Source organism: Dermochelys coriacea, chromosome 1, assembly GCF_009764565.3.
Source record: "Dermochelys coriacea isolate rDerCor1 chromosome 1, rDerCor1.pri.v4, whole genome shotgun sequence".
In the NCBI taxonomy this organism is placed as follows: Eukaryota; Metazoa; Chordata; order Testudines; family Dermochelyidae; genus Dermochelys; species Dermochelys coriacea.
This window is the reverse complement of record NC_050068.2, coordinates 59,547,495-59,568,523: the sequence shown is the minus strand read 5'-3', so window position 1 is coordinate 59,568,523 and position 21,029 is coordinate 59,547,495. Positions and strand designations below refer to the sequence as shown.

Sequence of the window (21,029 nt, the reverse complement as noted above, 5' to 3'; positions counted from 1 at the left end):
TTAGAGACTAACACATTTATTTGAGCATAAGCTTACAAGTCTGTTGCATCCGATGAAGTGAGCTGTAGCTCACGAAAGCTTATGCTCAAATAAATTTGTTAGTCTCTAAGGTGCCACAAGTACTCCTTTTCTTTTTGCGAATACAGACTTAACACGGCTGCTACTGTGAAACATCACTGTTATGAAACTGACCTAAGAACTTTATTCATATCTCTGTGTATATTGATCTTTTAACCATAGCAACTCTTTCTTTTTTCTTTTTATTAATAAATCTTAGATTTAGTTAATACAGATTGACTATAAGTGTGTATTTGGGTGAGATCTGATATATTCATTGACCTGATGAGCAATGTGTCCAGTCTCTTGGCATTGGTGGAACTTTATATAATGTGAATTAGGTTTTTAGTAGTCCTCCCTATATTGGCTGTGTGGGTAGGAGCCAAAGGCTAGATTGCTTAAAGGGGACTGTATTTTGGCTTCTTGGTAACCCGATAGATGTTTGGTTACTGGCTTGGTGAAATCTAATTACAGAATAAATCACCAGTTTTGGGGATTGTCTGCCCTATTCTTTGCAGTTTGCCCTGAATAAGCATTCTCAGTGAAGCCCCTCCAGGCACCACAGTCACACCAGATCTACACTGGTCGATATATCGATATACTTACGTCGATATAATTACGTCATTCAGGAATGTGAAAAATCCATACCCCTGAATGATGTAGTTATACTGACCTTAACCTCCCATATAGACAACACTATGTCAACAGGAGATCTTCTGCCTCTCAGGGAGGTGGAGTAAGTACACCAATGGGAGAACTCTCTCCTGTCAGTATAGGAGCATCTTCACTTAAGTGCTACAGCGGCACAGCCCTCAGAGTTTCACAGCTAAATACAAGGTGGAACAAATTGTTTAGCATAAACACATATTTCAAGGGACCATTCAAGGAGAAGTGGCCCATTAACACGTCTCCAGTCAGAGAGGGGAAAGGAAGGGATGGGGGGAAAAGGCAACTGAGAGTGGAGGTTGGGGGTGGAGGCATTGTTAGTGGGTTGTAGATTGTTGTAATAAGCCATAAATCCAGCGTCGCTATTCAGTCCATGATTTCTAATTTCTAGCAAAGTTGTGTATTTAAGCTCCCAGGCTAATCTTTTGAAGATGATGGGCAGATTTCCTTTGAGAATGAGGATTGAGAGGTCACATATAGAGTGATTGTTTTGTAAAAAATTGTTCACACACAGGCAATATGGTGTTTATGTCTTTTATCATTTTTCAGTATGAGGGTTTCACCCATATAATTGTTATTGAGCATTTAGTGCACTGGATGAGATACATCACATGTTGTGATAGGCATCTGTAGGACCCATGGATCTTAATAGCTGTGTTGTTGGGGTGTTGATCATCATAGCAGTGGAGATATGTCAACAGGCTTTGCATATCTTGTTCTGGCAGGATCTGGTTCTGCTTTAAATTAGTGTGTTCTGGTCCATAATGCCAACTGAAGTCAGTTGTAATTGTACCTGCTCAACACCTCTGAAAATGAAGCCCTTCCCTTAAAGAGTGGTTCCACTTTGAAAAATACCTGTTAAATTGAAATTGTTGAGTTCCATCTTTATTGTTTCACGGTGATTGTGGGTCAGATGTGTTCAGTTTAAGTAAAAAATATTTTTAAAAAAATTATAAAACTCAGCCATCATCGATAATGAAGAGTCTGCAGGCAAGATTATGTTGCGAGTTACACCTATACAATCCCATTACTTTCAATGGGTTTGCTAAGGTGTATATTATTGAAATGTAATAAGCAATTCTACTGAGGATGTCCAAGAAGGAATAGAATTCAGTTTGCTTTCTGATAGCTATATTGGCTCCGCAAAATAGAAACTTACTTTAGTTACTGAAGTCATCTGATATGACTCAGTATACCCAGAAAGTAGGTCTGTTGCTTATAAAGGTGCCTTTTTTTGCCATGTGCTCACCACCACTTCCCGCAGCTCCCATTGGCTGGGAATGGTGAACCGTGGCCACTGGAAGCTGCGGGCGGCCGTGCAAATGTAAACAAAATGTCTGGCGGCCCACCGCAGGCCACAGGTTGCTCACCAATGCTCTAACCTCAGTGTGCCTGTTTCCTCACTTTTAAAATAGAAGTGATATTGGAGTTGCTAAACATTTTAAGTGCTTTGAAAATTAAATGTGCTATATAAATCCCTGCTGTAATTAATATTCACAGCATATATATTTCCTATTAAACGTACTGATTTCTCCAACTTCTGTACTGATTAAGTATTTTACGTTTGATATTACTCTTAAATCTTATATGGTACCTATCACCATAGTAGCTTAGCATCTCACAAACTTTAATGAATTTATCCTCATAACACTCGGTAGGGAAGTTTCTTTATTCCCATTTTACTGATGGGAAAATAGGCACATAGAGCTTAAGTGTCTTGCTGATAACCATACAGGAAGTATGTGGGAAAACTGGGAAATGTTGTCTGGACTCCTGACCTTGTTATAAACATTTTGATTAAGTTCATTATTAAGGTACATTATCTTTATATCAGAAATGACTTTATGAATAGATAAAATATTTTCAAAATGAAGAACTTTGAAGGTTAAAACGGAAATGTCTGTAATAAAATATAAAGAAAATTGCATCATACCACACCAGCCTGCATCAAAATTTCTGTTCATGTCGGTACCAATGCATCTGTTGTTGCCATGCTTTGAGCGGCTCTTCCTCCACAACCGATTCTGTGGACAGAGACACAAAAATGTGGGTTTACATAAAAGTTTAGAAAAATGCTTATCACTATTTCACTTGCTAGTGAAAATGCAACTTTTACATTTCTAGATGTTGAGGCTAGAAACCTCCAATGAAGTGGAGCAAAAAAGCAGATTTGAGGAGCCTATAAAATAATAAACTAGTTATCTGTATGGAATCATAGAAGTGTAGGACTGGAAAGGATCTTCAGAGGTCATCAAATCCAGTCCCCTGCACTCAAGGCAGGACTATGTAATAACTAGACCATTCCTGACAGGTGTTTGTCTAACTTGTTCTTAAAAACTTCCAATGACGGAGATTCCACAACCTGCCTAGGCAATTTGTTTGGTATTTAACTACCATGACAGTTAGGAAGATTTTCCTATAATCCAATCTAAACCTCCCTTGCTGCAGTTTAAGCCCATTGCTTCTTGTCCTATCCTCTGAAATTAACGAAAACATTTTTTCACCCTCCTCCCTGTAACAACTTTTTATGTACTTGAAAACAGTTATCATGTCCCCTCTCAGTCTTCTCTTCTCCAGACTAAACAAACCCAATTTTTTTTCAATCTTTCCCTCATTTTCTAGACCTTAAATCATTTTTGATCCTCTTCTCTGGACTTTCTCCAGTTTGTCCACATCTTTCCTGAAATGTGGCTCCTAGAACTGGACACAATACTCCAGCTGAGGTCTTATCAGTGCAGAGTAGAGCAGAAGAAAGCAAGTCGTGTCTTGCTTTCAACACTCCTGCTAATACATCCCAGAATGCTATTTGCTTTTTTTGCAACTGTGTTACACTGTTGACTCATATTTAGCTTGTGATCCACTGTGACCCTCAGATCCTTTTCCGCAGTACTCCTTCCAAGGCAGTCATTTCCCATTTTATATGTGTACCATTGATGGTTCCTTCCTAAGTGGAGTATTTGGCATTTGTCCTGATTACATTTCATCCTATTTACTTCAGACCATTTCTCCAGTTTGTCCAGATCATTTTGAATTTTAATGCTATCCTCCAAAGCACTTGCAAGCCCTCCCAACTTGATATTGTCCACAAACTTTATAAGTGTACTCTCTATGCCATTATCTAAATAATTTATAAAGCTATTGAACAGAACCGAACCCAGGACTGATCCTTTCGGGATCCCATTCAATATGCCCTTCCAACTTGACTGTGAACCACTGAAAACTACTCTCTGAAAATGGTTTTCCAACCATTTATGCATTCACTTTATAGTAGCTCCATCTAGGTTGTATTTCCCTAGTTTGTTTATGACAAGGTCATGCAAGATGGTATCAAAAGTCTTACTAAAGTCAAGATATACCACATCTACCTCTTCCTCCCTATCCACAAGGCTTATTACCCTGTCAAGGAAAGCTATTAGGTTGGTTTGACACAATTTGTTCTTGAAAAACATGTTGACTTGTCACCTTATTATCTTGTAGCTGTTTGCAAATTGATTACTTGATTATTTGCTCCCGGTTATCTTTCCAGGTACTGAAATTAAGTAATGCTAAACATGCTAGGTAACAAGACGAAAAGTTGTACAGTACAACGCCTGGTTGTGTCTGGTATAATTATTCTGATTTGACTAAAACTTGGACTACACAAATAGGGGAAGACTCAAAAGATTTGTCCAGACACCCAAGTTGACTGCTGCAAATCAAAACCACATTTGAGCTTAATGAAAGATTTTGTTAAAAGACTTCTGAGGGGGGTAATTAAGAGAATTTCGAAAGATGCTGTTTAAAATAAAGATTGCACAATTCTTGCATCCAAAAGGGGAAACTGTGATATTCTTAACCAGTCTCTATTCAGTCAAACTCTCATTGAGGTCCATGGGAGTTTGCCCACATAAGGACAAAGTAAAAATTGAGTCAGTATTTTAGATTGTGGCTCCATGACCCAAATTCTCCTGTTACCTTAATCTCACTCCATTGATTTCAATGGCACTGTGCATTATAACTAGGAGGTGAACTACTGCTAATGATAGAATTTTCATACACCAAACTCTTTTGCATGCACACATTGAGACCCATTGGATATATCAGGTGTAAAGTCTATGAATTGTGGATGCAACTGGTAGCCTGTTAACACTGTGTATATAAAGTTGAACATACACAAATAGAGGCTGAATTGAGGCCTTTTTAAAAATATAGCCCAAGTTTATAGAAATGAAGAAGACAGGTTTCTGCCTAAAAAGGGAATCCGGAAACTTAGAAAAAAGATAAATTCATAAAGCAAATAAATCATTCAGCCTCTGGGATTCTTGAACCTTCTTCTCATAGTGAGTAAGTAAAATACCTGACAAGACACTGGGATGTTGTCTGAGCTTACCTGTTGCTCATTCATTTACTTGAAACAACAAGTACTAGGAAAACTATGCTATCTGGCTTTAGACCACAGAAAGGAGAAATGAGTTGTTCAGTCAGGCCTTTGCAGCCTTATGGTGGATTGTCATAGTATTGGCAGTCTTGCTGATGCAGCCTACCACAGTTATCACCTGACATCCGAAAGAATTAAAATCACAGGGTGGATGCTCTGACACTCCAGAGCATTGGTTTGACCTGGGATTTGGAAAATGCCTGTGTTCTATGAGTTAAAAACACATGTTTGCAGTAACTATTGTGAAGGGGCAAAGAATAGAGAAATTCCAAGTGCGAGTTAAGAGGTTTGGGCTCAAAACTGCCACATGGCACTTTGAAAAGTATGCCTTTAAATCTGTCCAGTATATCAGCCCTCACAGTACTTGTGAATAACATGCTGGAATATTCCACCATCTGTCTAGAAACCTACGTACAGTGGTCCACGTGTATTCATAGCCATCTACATTCATCACAGGCATGACGTAGAAATCAAGATGCTGCAGAAGTCTTGTCATGATCTGATCTTTCTCACGGAAGTGGGTTGTCTATAGAACATGAAAAGAACTTGTTCATAATGTTTATAATAATGTTTTCCTCACCATCTTTGAAAGACACCTGACAGGTCCTCAGTTGGCCCTATGTAAAATAATAATGTGAAGGTGGTGGCATCAGTCCAGCCCCTGGAGGACAAATACCCACATCACAGAAGTCACCACTATAACCAAAACCTTAGTTAGCACAGACAGGCTTGGAATTCAATTAAAATGGAGATTTAGCTGTCCGCTTACCCAACTGGGTGGTCACTCTAGGCCAGGACAGAGGCATATTGGTGAGGAAGCTTGTACTTTTGCTGCTTGTGCAGATAAATAGTGTAAGTCTCCAAAGTTGCCACATGCACTAAAACTGCTTAATAATAGCATTGCAATGGCTGTTGCAAGTATGCATTGTTTGGGTTTTTTAAAATTATTAAAAATGAAATACATCCTTGTGCAAAGGACCACCACAAGACCTAGCACTACTTACGTCCCACCTAAGACCTATGTTGAGGGCTTAAGTGGGACATAAGTGGCACCTAAGCCTTTTATTTGTCCTCTGCATAAGGGTAAATTGTACCCTAATAGGGTTAGCTGGGTTACTAAATATAAAGAGTTAAGTTTAATAGTATCTTTTTTCCCCTCGTATGTCTTGCATTAGACATGTTCTATTATTGTAACTTCCCCTGTCCTTTTTATTCCCTGGCAATTGTTTTTCTCTGTGGCAGTCTTTATTGTGCCTAAAAACACAATTCAAAACATCATTAAGGAGAAGCTACTACCTGGAATGTGTATGGCTATGTCTGTGACAATTTTAATAAAAGTGTTCCCTCATAAAGTGACGTGGGAATAAAGTTTTGGATTGTATTTAAAATGCTCAGGTAAATTAGATGAAGGAGATAGGGAGGCAAACAGTTTACATTTTCTCTCAACTTACTAACTGCTTACAGATGTTACAGGTACATTTCAGTGACATGACAGCAGCACAGTTGGTCATCATTTAGACCAACAGCAAGAGGTTAATTAGCATTAGCTCCTAAGGGAGTGTTTAAGGCTGACCTTTTTCAAAGGGGCTTGATGGAGTTAGGTGCCCAAATCCTATGGACTTTCAAAGAGATTTGGGAACCTAACTCTTATAGGCTTCTTTGAAATCTCCTATCTAAACTCCTTCACATACCGCCAGCCAATTCTGGATCCACAATGATTTCAGTGGAGTTTTATAGGTGTAACTGAGGGCTGAAGTTAGACCCTTATGTTTATTCTGATGCCTTTACTCTCTATATACCATTCAGCTTCATAGTGGACAAACTGTTATTTGTAACAGTTAACTGTTATTCACCTTGTAGTTGGGTAACTCTACATTTGGACTTTACCTCTCAAATGCACTCTTAAGGTATGTCTGCACTGTCAAGCTGGAGGTATAAATTCCATCTGGAGGACACACACCCATGCTAGCTCTGATCAAACTAGTGCACAAAAAATAATGTACTATAGTGGCCGGGGGGCTGGCTGCCCCGAGTATGATACCATCCGAAATATTAGGCATGTATGCAGGGCAGTTAGCCCTTCTGCCATTCATACCATCACAGCTACACTCCTATTTTTAGCGCACTAGCTTAGTCAGAGCTAGCATGGGTATGTCTCCTCCAGCTCGAAGTGTAGACATAGGTTTAGTTTGAAATACAATAACTTGTGTTTTCCACTCCTGACCATTCCATAAATATGAAAGTCTTGGCCTAACTTATTGCTGATGTGAAAAATTTACCCTTGTATCTGCTATACAAATTGAGCTTTTTAATCTCTGTCTCATGCAGACACTTTATTCTTCAGTGCTGTGGCATTAAATTGAATAGGAAGTTGTTGAGATAGAGCACAGTTTGCAAGAGAAGGAAAATAGGATCAAGGTATTTTGTTTTAACTATTGTAATGAAATCTACTCACATGTCCTATGAACCAGAGGCAAAAAGCAGGAGCAATCCATTCCCTTGCATGGATACCACAGTCAATCCATATGGCACTTTTTGGTGTTCTGTCTGTATTAGATGAAAGCTAATGAAAGAATATGATATTTTTAAGGCTGTAAGGAAGTTGTGGATTTTTGTTTGTTTGTTTCATTAAAGTTGTTGTTTATTAAAGTTGTGGTTTTGGTGCAATCAGCATGTCAACATGGCACTAGGCAGACACTCCCCTGGAGGTCTCTCAGGTTTCCCCTCAACCTGTTTCCTGATGAGGAATGAAGACCCCCTCTTAGTACCCCGACAGGAGCAGCAGCCCTGGGTGCACACCCACATGTAAACTCCAGCACCTTCTTCCAAGGCATGTAGCCTTCCAAAGCAGGGCAGCAGCACAAAAGACACATGGTGTATCCTATTTTGCTCTCAGAGGCAAGCCTGGCAGAAGGCCATTTGGGCCAAATTTGAGTGAGTGTCATTGCAATGTGGTGCACAGAGTCGCAACACCACTCAAATTTGCAGCAACTTTAAAAAGATGCAGTTTCCACACAAAAATTGTGGCCCACGATTTTCTTACAGCCTTATTTATGTTGAAATGGCACATGAGAATGGAAATAGAACAGTAAACAAAAAGAAGAAAGAGAGACAAGAAAAGGAAGTGCTCTCTCTGGAGACACTGGGCTGGATGCTGATCTCATTTACATTAGTTTATGTGCCCAGTATCTCAATTGACTTACTGTAGTGTAAAGGAGAGCAGTATTTGACCCACCATATATGCCAAAGTTTAGTGGCACCCTGTTTACTTTTGGGAAGGGAGCATTTACAAAACTTTAAAAAAAAATCACACATTTTTCTATCAAAAACATTTTTGATTGAGCTACTAGTATCATTTTTTAAAATTCTCTCTGACAAAAACCTATACCTGTAGTTTAAATTACTACAGAAAAAAGAGCTCACATTAAATCATAACTGTACCTTCAATATATAAAGTGGGCGTTTCTCAAATGAGGATCCAATATATATTTTCTGGAGGAGATCAGCATTCATCTCTGTTATTTCTTCCATCCAAGAATATATCTATAAAGATGGAGTGGATCAGTTAGCAAATATAGTTTCAGTTTAAAAGTCTTCAGCCCCAACTCTGCTTTCTATGCACAGGAAATATTCCCACTGAAGTTAATGGCAGGTTTCCCATTCATTGCAAGGAATGCATGGCTGTGCCTCCTTTTTTAGAAAGGGAAGGAGGGATTTTTCCAAAGTGCTTACATGACTTAGCTGCACAAGTTCCCACCGGCAATCAGTGGCTAATTATCCATAGCCAGCTCTTCTATCTCATACAATTTGAGTGACAAAAGAAGAACAAGGCGAGTGAGGTAGTATCTTTTATTGGACCAACTTCAGTTGGTAAGTGAGACAAGCTGTCGAGCTACACGGAGCTCTTTGTCATGTCTGGGAAAGGTACCAAGAGTGTCACAATTAAATACAAGTTCCAACAGATAGTTTAGCATAAGCATTTAGCATGTATTTTTAGGGATCATTCAAGGTAAAGTGGCCTGAAATAATACATTCAAGAGAGAAGATAAGTTTCTTTAAAAGCTGTCTAGGTAGGGGAGAAAAGGCAGAGAATGCTTTTGGATAATTTTTTTCAGACTTTTTAACGGCAATATTTAAAACCAAAGAATGAATTAAAAGTGCTGTACTGAACACAATATGGAAGCTTGGAAGAATGTCAACAAAATATTCATTAAGAAGGTTTTTATGGGGAAATATTAACTGGATATGGAAAAAAGTTAAATGTTTTGGGCCTTATGTTCAAAATTAGGTGTTTAGAGAAATACAGGCATATTTGTGTATCTAATTTACATGCACACATCAAGTAATTGTATATGCAAATGGTTAGTTACACTTCTAGTAATTTGTGCATGCATTTTCATGTAGTTAAATGAAAATTGAAAAGTGGATACTTTCTGACAGCTATCTTGCATACGTTAGGTCAACAGATATAAAATCAGCTGGAGCAGAAATACTATGTTCTCAATTTTTTTTCCAGTTTGCTGATCCTTCATTTTTTAGCTTAATTAGAAAATGTGTAAACTGTTAATAAAGTTATTAATGCAGTACTCTGTGATTTATCTGTTCTTTCCCAGCTCCACCACGGAAACCCTAAACAAGACATTGCAAGATCAAATTAGGAAAGAAGCTAAAATACAATTATACTAGGATAATTTATCTAGGACCAAACCCTTTAGTTCAAACTGAATTTTTACTCAATTCATTACACCTATAAGATAGACTTGTAAGAAATTTTACAACAAATACAGTTTCTTAAGCTGTTCTTCTGTTTCTCCTCTATGATTTAGAAAAAAATATTCAATCATCCCAGACTGTACTTGAGGCCAGTAGAACTGGGTATTTATTAAGGTTTTGCCTGACACTTCCCATTATGAGACCCTATTTTCAATTGCTTATAATTTTGTTAAACTCTAAAAGTTTAGGCTGAAATTTTACATGCCAAATGTCAGCCACAGGCTATTTAAAAAAAAAAAAAAACCTGCCAAAAAGGCCCAAGGAAAATGTTATTTTGCACATGTTAAAAAATTCTAGTTACCTTTTTATTATTTTTTCTTAATGTTCTAGCACCCCCATGCTTGGAACTGGTACTTGAAGTTTGGCAGGGGGTGACCTTTGTGTCAAGGATGTGCCTTTGGCCATCCCTATAAAAATCCACCCAAATGTGGCCAAGTTATATGCCTTTGAAAAAATCAGTTTGCACATGCTCAGTAGAGACTTCTCTGATTTTACCAGCTAAAATCACTGACTATTCCAGCCTCACTGAGCATGCTCGAGCGTCTCATAGCTCCTTGTGCTGAATAAATAGTATGTGATCAGATACTTGAAGACTGTATGCAAATGCATATCCACAAAGGGCCAAATTAAGAGTACACAGGAACCTTAACTCTGGCATTTCATAACTTCTGAGTGCTTGACTTTGCAATCTTAATAATGTTTTTTTAACATAGTTTTTTGTGTGGAATATAAATATACAGTATAACCTGCACAAAGGATTATCTTTATTAGGAGCCTAATTTAACACTCATTGAAGGCCAGTTTCACAAAGATTAAAACAATTTTGATCCTGATGAGCTGGAAGGAAGAATTCAATCAGAAAAATGTGAATGGTAATTGGGAATCTTTTATGAAAACCTTACTAGGTGCCCAAAAAGCTACAGTCCCAGAGATGAGGAAAAAGGCCATTCTGGTTAAAAGATGGACCTGGTTTAGAGGGGAAGCAAGGGAAGCTATAAAAAATAAAAACATATAATAAATGGAAGAAAGGGGAAGCTGACAGGAATTAATATAAATCAGAAGTTGTGAATTATAGAAAATTGATAAGGGAAGCAAAAGGATCTATGGCCAGCAGAGTGAAGGACAATAAAAAGGATTTTTAAATATATTAGGAACCAAAAGAAACCTCACAATGCTATTGATCCATTACTAGATAAAAGTGATAGAATTACCAATAATAATGCAGAAAAAGCAAAAGTGTTCAATGAATATTTCTGTTCTGTATTTGAGTAAAAACATATGCTATAGTCTCATCAAAAGGTGATGGTAACCCTTTTTCTATTCCACTAGTATCTCTGGAGGATGTTAAACAGAAGCTACTAAAATTAAATCAGCAGATTTTAAATCAGCAGATCCAGATAACTTGCATCCATGAGTTTTAAAAGAGCTGGCTGAGGAGATGGACCATTCATGTTGATTTTCAATAAGTTTTAGAGCACTGTGAAAGTTCCAAAAGACTGGAAGAAAGCTAATGTTATCTCAGTTTTTAAAAAGGGTAAACAGGATGACCTGGATAATTTAAGGCATGTCAGCCTGACATTGATCCGGGGCAAGATAATGGAGAGGCTGATACAGGACTTGGTTAATAAAGAATTAAAGGAGGGTAATTAATGCAAATCAGCATGGCCTTATGGAAAATAGATCCTGTCAAACTAACTTGGTATCTTTTTTTGATGAGATTGCAAGTTTGGTTGATAAGGGTAATAGTGTTGATGTAATACACTTCTGTAAGGCATTCAACTTGGTACCACATAGCATTTTGAATAAAAAACTAGAGTGATATAAAGTTTCACATTTATAATGACACATTAAATGGATTAAAAACTGGCTAGTTGATAGGTCTCAAAATGTAATTGTAAATGGGGAATCATCATCAAGCAGATGTGTTTCTAGTGGGGTCCCACAGGGATCGGTTCCTGGCTATACACCAGGGATCAGCAACCTTTGGCATGCAGCCTGTCAGGGTTCCCTCCCCACTCTGAACTCTAGGGTACAGATGTGGGGACCTGCATGAAAGACCCCCAAGCTTATTTCTACCAGCTTAGGTTAAAACTTCCCCAAGGTACAAAGTCTTTGCCCTTGGATTAGATAAGATGCTGCCACCACCAAGTGATTTAGACCAAGAACAAGGAAAGGACTACTTGGAGTTCCTATTTCCCCAAAATATCCCCCCCAAGCCCTTACACCCCCTTTTCTGGGGAGTCTTGAGAATAAACAAGATGAGCTTTGGATTTTTAAGATCCAAAAAACCCAATCAGATTCTTAAAAAACAGAACTTTATTAGAAGAACAAAAAAAGATAAGAGAACAACTCTGTAAGATCAGAATGGAAGATAATCTTACAGGCAGTCAGATTCAAAACATAGAGAATCCCTCTAGGCAAAACCTTAAGTTACAAAAAGACACAAAAACAGGAATACACATTTCCTCCAGCACAGCGAATTTCACAAGCCAAAACAAAGAAAACTTAACACATTTGCTAGCTAGATTACTTACTAACTTTACAGGAGTTGGAGGGCTTCCATCCTTGATCTGTTCCCGGCAAAGGTATCACACAAACAGATCAAAGCCTTTTTCCCCCCCTCCAGATTTGAAAGTATCTTGTCCCCTCATTGGTCATTTTGGGTCAGGTGCCAGCCAGGCTACCTGAGCTTCTTAACCCTTTACAGGTAAAAGGACTTTGCCTCTGGCCAGGAGGGATTTTATAGCACTGTATATGGAAAGGTGGTTACCCTTCCCTTTATATTTATGACACAGCCCATCAGGGAAATCCACTGGTGGGCTGGGATGGTTTGTTTACCTGCAGCATCCACAGGTTCAGCCAATTGCAGCTTCCACTGGCCCCGGTTTACCACTCCAGGCCAACGGGGGCTGTGGGAAGCAGCAGCCAGCACATCCCTCAGCCCGCCCTGCTTCCCGCAGCCCCCACTGGCCTGGAACAGCAAACTGTGGCCAGTGGGAGCTACAATCGGCCAAATCTGCAGACGCTGCAGGTAAACAAACTGGCCTGGCCCTCCAGGAGCTTTCCCTGATGGACCACATGCCAAAGGTTGCCAATCCCTGCCCTACACTATCTAACATTTTTATCAGTGACCTGAAAGAAAAGGTAAAATCATCACTGATTAAGTTTACAGATGATACACCAACTGGGGGAGTGGTAAATAATGAAGAGGACAGGTCACTGATTCAGTGTGATCTGGATTATTTGGTAAACTGGATGCAAGCAAACAATATGTGTTTTAATATGATTAACTCTAAATGTATGCATGAAGGAACAAAGAATATAGACCATACTCAACAGTTGGGGGACTCTATCCTGAGAAGCAGTGACTTTGAAAAAGATTTGGTGGTCGTGGTGGATGATCAGCTGACCATGAGCTTCTAATGTGATGCTGTGGCTAAAAGAGCTAATGCGATCTTTGGATGCATAAAAGGGCAATCTTGATTAGGAGCAGAGAAGTTGTTTTACCTCTGCATTTGGCACTGGTGTGACCACTCCTAGAATATTGTGTCTAGTTCTGATGCGCACAATTCAAGAAGGGTGTTGATAAATTGGAGAGAGTTCAGAGAAGAGCCATAAGAACAATTAAAGGATCAGAAAAATGCTGTATACTGATAGACTCCAAGGGCTCAAACTATTTAGCTTAACAAAGAGAAGGTTAAGGGGTGACTTGATGACAGTCTATGAGTACATGGGGAAGAAATATTTAATATTGGGCTCTCAATCTAGCAGGAAAAGACATAACATGATCCAATGGCTGGAAGATGAAGCTAGACAAATTCAGACTGGAAATAATGTGTAAATTTTTAACAGTGAGGGTAGTTAACCATTGGAACTAATCACAAAGGTTCATGGTGGTTTCTCCATCACTGACTATTTTTAAACCACGAATGGATGTTTTTCCTAAAGAGATGGTCTAGGAATTATTCTGGGGACGTGGTATGGCCTGTGTTACACAGGAGGGCAGACTAGATGAGTGCAGTGGTCGCTTCTGGCCTTGGAATCTAAGAATCTGTAAATGGAGCTTTTTCCACTGGTTTCAGTGGGCACCGGATCAAGCCCTGGGTGACCTCCTGTCTTAAGAGACCACCCTAATGTACACCCAAATATAGTCAGTATACACAATTCAATTCCTTCTTTATGTAATGACCCCCAGTGTTAAGTAACCACGTGTAATCTGTCCTTAACAATTGTCACTGCATTTTAAGAGTGGCAAGCAGGGGGACCTCGCCCTAATTTTTCAGAAAGTGGCACATTTTGGTGATATACTTTAAACTAGGGCGGTTGATTAATCGCAGATAACTCACGCGATTAACTCAAAAAAATTAATCGCGATTAAAATAATTGATCATTAATCACACTGTTAAATACTGGAATACTGATTGAAATTTATTAAATATTTCATGTTTTTCTACATTTGCAAATACATTGAGTTCTGTTACAACACAGAAATTTGTGTGCAAAGTGCTCACTTTATATTATAATTTTTATTACAAATATTTTTCACTGTAAAAATGAAAAACAAGAGAAATAGTATTTTTCAATTCACCTCAGACAAATACTGTAGTGCAATCTCTTTATCATGAAAGTGTAACTTACAAATGTAGATTTTTTTTGTTATGTAACTGCACTCCATAACTAAACAATGTAAAACTTTATAGCCTACAAGTCCACTCAGTCCTACTTCTTGTTCAGCCAATCGCTCAGACAAACAAGTTTGTTTACATTTACTGGAGATAATGCTGCCTGCTTCTTATTTACAATGTCACCTGAAAGTGAGAACAGGCATTCGCATGGCACTTTTGTAGCTGGCGTTGCAAGGTATTTATGTGCCAGATATGCTATTAGGGTTGGAAGAGACCTCAGGAGGTCATCTAGTCCAACCCGCTGTTCCAAGCAGACCAACATCAACTAAATTATCCCAGCCAGGGCTTTGTCAAGCTGGGCCTTAAAAACCTCTAAGGATGGATATTCCACCACCTCCCTAGGTAACCCATTCCAGAGCTTTCACCACCCTCCTAGTGAAATAGTGCTTCCTAATATCCAACCTAGACCTCCCCCACTGCAACTTGAGACCATTGCTTCTTGTTCTGTTATCTGCCACCACTGAGAACAGCCTAGCTCCATCCTCTTTGGAACCCCTTTGGAACTCCATCCTTGTATGCCCCTTCATGCTTTGGCCACCATTCCAGATCACAAGTCCAGATCTAATGCATCCAAGGGTGCTGAGGAGTTGACTGATGTGATTACAGAGCCATTGGCCATTCTCTTTGAAAATTCGTGGTGATTGGGGGAGGTCCTGGACGATTGGAAAAAGGCAAATATAGTGCTCATATTTTAAAAAGGGAAGAAAGAGAACCTTGGGAACTACAGACCAGTCTGCCTCAGTTCAGTCCCTGGCAAAATCATGGAGCAGGTCCTCAAGGAATCCATTCTGAAGCACTTGGAGGAGAGGAAGGTGATCAGGAACAGTCAACATGAATTCACCAAGGGCAAGTCATGACCAACCTGATTGCCTTCTGTGATGAGATAACTGGTTCTGTGGATATGGGGAAAGCAGTGGATGTAATATATCTCGACTTTAGCAAAGCTTTTGATATGGTCTCCCACAGTATTCTTGCCAGAAAATTAAAAAAGTATGGATTGGATGAATGGACTATAAAGTGGCTAGAAAGCTGGCTAGATTGTCGGGCTCAACAGGTAGCGATCAATGGCTTGATGTCTAGTTGGCAGCCAGTGTCAAGCGGAGTGCCCCAGGGATCGGTCCTGGGACCAGTTTTGTTCAACATATTTATTAATGATCTGGATGATGGGATTAATTGCACCCTGAACAAGGTGACACTAAGCTGTGGGGACAGGTAGATACGCTGGAAGGTAAGGATAGGGTCCAGAGTGACCTAAACAAATTGGAGGATTGGGCCAAAAGTAATCTGATGAGGTTCAACAAGGACAGGTGCAGAGTCCTGCACTTATGAAGAAAGAATCCCATGCACCGCTACAGGCTGGTGACCGACTGGCTAAGCAGCAGTTCTGCAGAAAAGGACCTGGGGTTTAGAGTGGACAAGAAGCTGAATATGAGTCAGCAGTGTGCCCTCGTTGCCAAGAAGGCCAACAGCATATTGGGCTGTATTAGTAGAAGCATTGCCAGCAGATCGAGGGAAGTGATTATTCCCCTCTATTCGACACTGGTGAGGCCACACCTCGAGTACTTGTGGCACCTTAGAGACTAACAAATTTATTAGAGCATAAGCTTTCGTGAGCTACAGCTCACTTCATCGGATGCATTTGGTGGAAAAAACAGAGGAGAGATTTATATACACACACACAGAGAACATGAAACAATGGGTTTATCATACACACTGTAAGGAGAGTGATCACTTAAGATAAGCCATCACCAACAGCAGGGGGGGGAAGGAGGAAAACCTTTCATGGTGACAAGCAGGTAGGCTAATTCCAGCAGTTAACAAGAATATCAGAGGAACAGTGGGGGGTGGGGTGGGAGGGAGAAATACCATGGGGAAATAGTTTTACTTTGTGTAATGACTCATCCATTCCCAGTCTCTATTCAAGCCTAAGTTAATTGTATCCAGTTTGCAAATTAATTCCAATTCAGCAGTCTCTCGTTGGAGTCTGTTTTTGAAGCTTTTTTGTTGAAGTATAGCCACTCTTAGGTCTGTGATCGAGTGACCAGAGAGATTGAAGTGTTCTCCAACTGGTTTTTGAATGTTATAATTCTTGACGTCTGATTTGTGTCCATTCATTCTTTTACGTAGAGACTGTCCAGTTTGGCCAATGTACATGGCAGAGGGGCATTGCTGGCACATGATGGCATATATCACATTGGTAGATGCGCAGGTGAACGAGCCTCTGATAGTGTGGCTGATGTGATTAGGCCCTATGATGGTATCCCCTGAATAGATATGTGGACAGAGTTGGCAACGGGCTTTGTTGCAAGGATAGGTTCCTGGGTTAGTGGTTCTGTTGTGTGGTGTGTGGTTGCTGGTGAGTATTTGCTTCAGATTGGGGGGCTGTCTGTAAGCAAGGACTGGTCTGTCTCCCAAGATCTGAGAGAGCGATGGCTCGTCCTTCAGGATAGGTTGTAGATCCTTGATGATGCGTTGGAGGGGTTTTAGTTGGGGGCTGAAGGTGATGGCTAGTGGCGTTCTGTTGTTTTCTTTGTTGGGCCTGTCCTGTAGTAGGTGACTTCTGGGTACTCTTCTGGCTCTGTCAATCTGTTTCTTCACTTCAGCAGGTGGGTACTGTAGTTGTAGGAATGCATGATAGAGATCTTGTAGGTGTTTGTCTCTGTCTGAGGGGTTGGAGCAAATGCGGTTATATCGTAGCGCTTGGCTGTAGACAATGGATCGAGTGGTATGATCTGGATGAAAGCTAGAGGCATGTAGGTAGGAATAGCGGTCAGTAGGTTTCCGATATAGGGTGGTGTTTATGTGACCATCGCTTATTAGCACCGTAGTGTCCAGGAAGTGGATCTCTTGTGTGGACTGGTCCAGGCTGAGGTTGATGGTGGGATGGAAATTGTTGAAATCATGGTGGAATTCCTCAAGAGCTTCTTTTCCATGGGTCCAGATGATGAAGATGTCATCAATGTAGCGCAAGTAGAGTAGGGGCATTAGGGAACGAGAGCTGAGGAAGCGTTGTTCTAAGTCAGCCATAAAAATGTTGGCATACTGTGGGGCCATGCGGGTACCCATCGCAGTGCCGCTGATTTGAAGGTATACATTGTCACCAAATGTGAAATAGTTATGGGTCAGGACAAAGTCACAAAGTTCTGCCACCAGGTTAGCCGTGACAGTATCGGGGATACTGTTCCTGACGGCTTGTAGTCCATCTTTGTGTGGAATGTTGGTGTAGAGGGCTTCTACATCCATAGTGGCTAGGATGGTGTTTTTAGGAAGATCACCAATGGACTGTAGTTTCCTCAGGAAATCGGTGGTGTCTCGAAGATAGCTGGGAGTGCTGGTAACGAAGGGCCTGAGGAGGGAGTCTACATAGCCAGACAATCCTGCTGTCAGGGTGCCAATGCCTGAGATGATGGGGCGTCCAGGATTTCCAGGTTTATGGATCTTGGGTAGCAGATAGAATACCCCAGGTCCTGGCTCCAGGGGTGTGTCTGTGCGGATTTGTTCTTGTGCTTTTTCAGGGAGTTTCTTGAGCAAATGCTGTAGTTTCTTTTGGTAACTCTCAGTGGGATCAGAGGGTAATGGCTTGTAGAAAGTGGTGTTGGAGAGCTGCCTAGTAGCCTCTTGTTCATACTCTGACCTATTCATGATGACGACAGCACCTCCTTTGTCAGCCTTTTTGATTATGATGTCAGAGTTGTTTCTGAGGCTGTGGATGGCACTGTGTTCTGCATGGCTGAGGTTATGGGGTAAGCGATGCTGCTTTTCCACAATTTCAGCTCGTGCACGTCGGCGGAAGCAGTCTATGTAGAAATCCAGGCTGCTGTTTCGACCTTCAGGAGGAGTCCACCTAGAATCCTTCTTTTTGTAGTGTTGGCAGGAAGGTCTCTGTGGGTTAATATGTTGGTCAGAGGTGTGTTGGAAATATTCCTTGAGTCTGAGACGTCGAAAATAGGATTCTAGGTCACCACAGAACTGTATCATGTTCGTGGGGGTGGAGGGGCAAAAGGAGAGGCCCCGAGATAGGACAGATTCTTCCGCTGGGCTAAGAGTATAGTTGGATAGATTAACAATATTGCTGGGTGGGTTACGGGAACCATTGTTGTGGCCCCTTGTGGCATATAGTAGTTTAGATAGCTTAGTGTCCTTTTTCTTTTGTAGAGAATCAAAGTGTGTTTTGTAAATGGCTTGTCTAGTTTTTGTAAAGTCCAGCCACGAGGAAGTTTGTGTGGAAGGTTGGTTCTTTATGAGAGTATCCAGTTTTGAGAGCTCATTCTTAATCTTTCCCTGTTTGCTGTAGAGGATGTTGATCAGGTGGTTCCGCAGTTTCCTTGAGAGTGTGTGGCACAAGCTGTCAGCATAGTCTGTGTGGTATGTAGATTGTAATGGATTTTTTACCTTCAGTCCTTTCGGTATGATGTCCATCTGTTTGCATTTGGAGAGGAAGATGATGTCTGTCTGTATCTGTGCGAGTTTTTTCATGAAGTTGACAGATTTCCACTCTATACGGCTAAATTCAGTGCCTTGCATAATCACAGGTTTCAGAGTAGCAGCCGTGTTAGTCTGTATTCGCAAAAAGAAAAGGAGTACTTGTGGCACCTTAGAGACTAACAAATTTATTAGAGCATAAGCTTTCGTGAGCTACAGCTCACTTCATCGGATGCATTTGGTGGAAAAAACAGAGGAGAGATTTATATACACACACACAGAGAACATGAAACAATGGGTTTATCATACACACTGTAAGGAGAGTGATCACTTAAGATAAGCCATCACCAACAGCAGGGGGGGGAAGGAGGAAAACCTTTCATGGTGACAAGCAGGTAGGCTAATTCCAGCAGTTAACAAGAATATCAGAGGAACAGTGGGGGGTGGGGTGGGAGGGAGAAATACCATGGGGAAATAGTTTTACTTTGTGTAATGACTCATCCATTCCCAGTCTCTATTCAAGCCTAAGTTAATTGTATCCAGTTTGCAAATTAATTCCAATTCAGCAGTCTCTCGTTGGAGTCTGTTTTTGAAGCTTTTTTGTTGAAGTATAGCCACTCTTAGGTCTGTGATCGAGTGACCAGAGAGATTGAAGTGTTCTCCAACTGGTTTTTGAATGTTATAATTCTTGACGTCTGATTTGTGTCCATTCATTCTTTTACGTAGAGACTGTCCAGTTTGGCCAATGTACATGGCAGAGGGGCATTGCTGGCACATGATGGCATATATCACATTGGTAGATGCGCAGGTGAACGAGCCTCTGATAGTGTGGCTGATGTGATTAGGCCCTATGATGGTATCCCCTGAATAGATATGTGGACAGAGTTGGCAACGGGCTTTGTTGCAAGGATAGGTTCCTGGGTTAGTGGTTCTGTTGTGTGGTGTGTGGTTGCTGGTGAGTATTTGCTTCAGATTGGGGGGCTGTCTGTAAGCAAGGACTGGTCTGTCTCCCAAGATCTGAGAGAGCGATGGCTCGTCCTTCAGGATAGGTTGTAGATCCTTGATGATGCGTTGGAGGGGTTTTAGTTGGGGGCTGAAGGTGATGGCTAGTGGCGTTCTGTTGTTTTCTTTGTTGGGCCTGTCCTGTAGTAGGTGACTTCTGGGTACTCTTCTGGCTCTGTCAATCTGTTTCTTCACTTCAGCAGGTGGGTACTTTGCAAACTGGATACAATTAACTTAGGCTTGAATAGAGACTGGGAATGGATGAGTCATTACACAAAGTAAAACTATTTCCCCATGGTATTTCTCCCTCCCACCCCACCCCCCACTGTTCCTCTGATATTCTTGTTAACTGCTGGAATTAGCCTACCTGCTTGTCACCATGAAAGGTTTTCCTCCTTCCCCCCCCTGCTGTTGGTGATGGCTTATCTTAAGTGATCACTCTCCTTACAGTGTGTATGATAAACCCATTGTTTCATGTTCTCTGTGTGTGTGTATATAAATCTCTCCTCTGTTTTTTCCACCAAATGCATCCGATGAAGTGAGCTGTAGCTCACGAAAGCTTATGCTCTAATAAATTTGTTAGTCTCTAAGGTGCCACAAGTACTCCTTTTCTTTTTGCGAATACAGACTAACACGGCTGCTACTCTGAAACCTGTGATTATGCAAGGCACTGAATTTAGCCGTATAGAGTGGAAATCTGTCAACTTCATGAAAAAACTCGCACAGATACAGACAGACATCATCTTCCTCTCCAAATGCAAACAGATGGACATCATACCGAAAGGACTGAAGGTAAAAAATCCATTACAATCTACATACCACACAGACTATGCTGACAGCTTGTGCCACACACTCTCAAGGAAACTGCGGAACCACCTGATCAACATCCTCTACAGCAAACAGGGAAAGATTAAGAATGAGCTCTCAAAACTGGATACTCTCATAAAGAACCAACCTTCCACACAAACTTCCTCGTGGCTGGACTTTACAAAAACTAGACAAGCCAT

The 21,029-nt window shown here is 40.6% G+C and overlaps 1 protein-coding gene across 1 annotated transcript in view; it reads right to left on the bottom strand.

Moving 5' to 3' along the window:
* The window catches only part of CPB2 (carboxypeptidase B2), a 51,947-nt gene that overhangs the window by 4,444 nt on the left and 26,474 nt on the right, over positions 1 to 21,029 (bottom strand). The window contains 4 exon segments of the mRNA XM_038390201.1: positions 2,657 to 2,747; positions 5,556 to 5,666; positions 7,596 to 7,703; positions 8,582 to 8,683. Of these exon segments, the coding sequence (XP_038246129.1) occupies positions 2,657 to 2,747; positions 5,556 to 5,666; positions 7,596 to 7,703; positions 8,582 to 8,683 (412 nt within the window).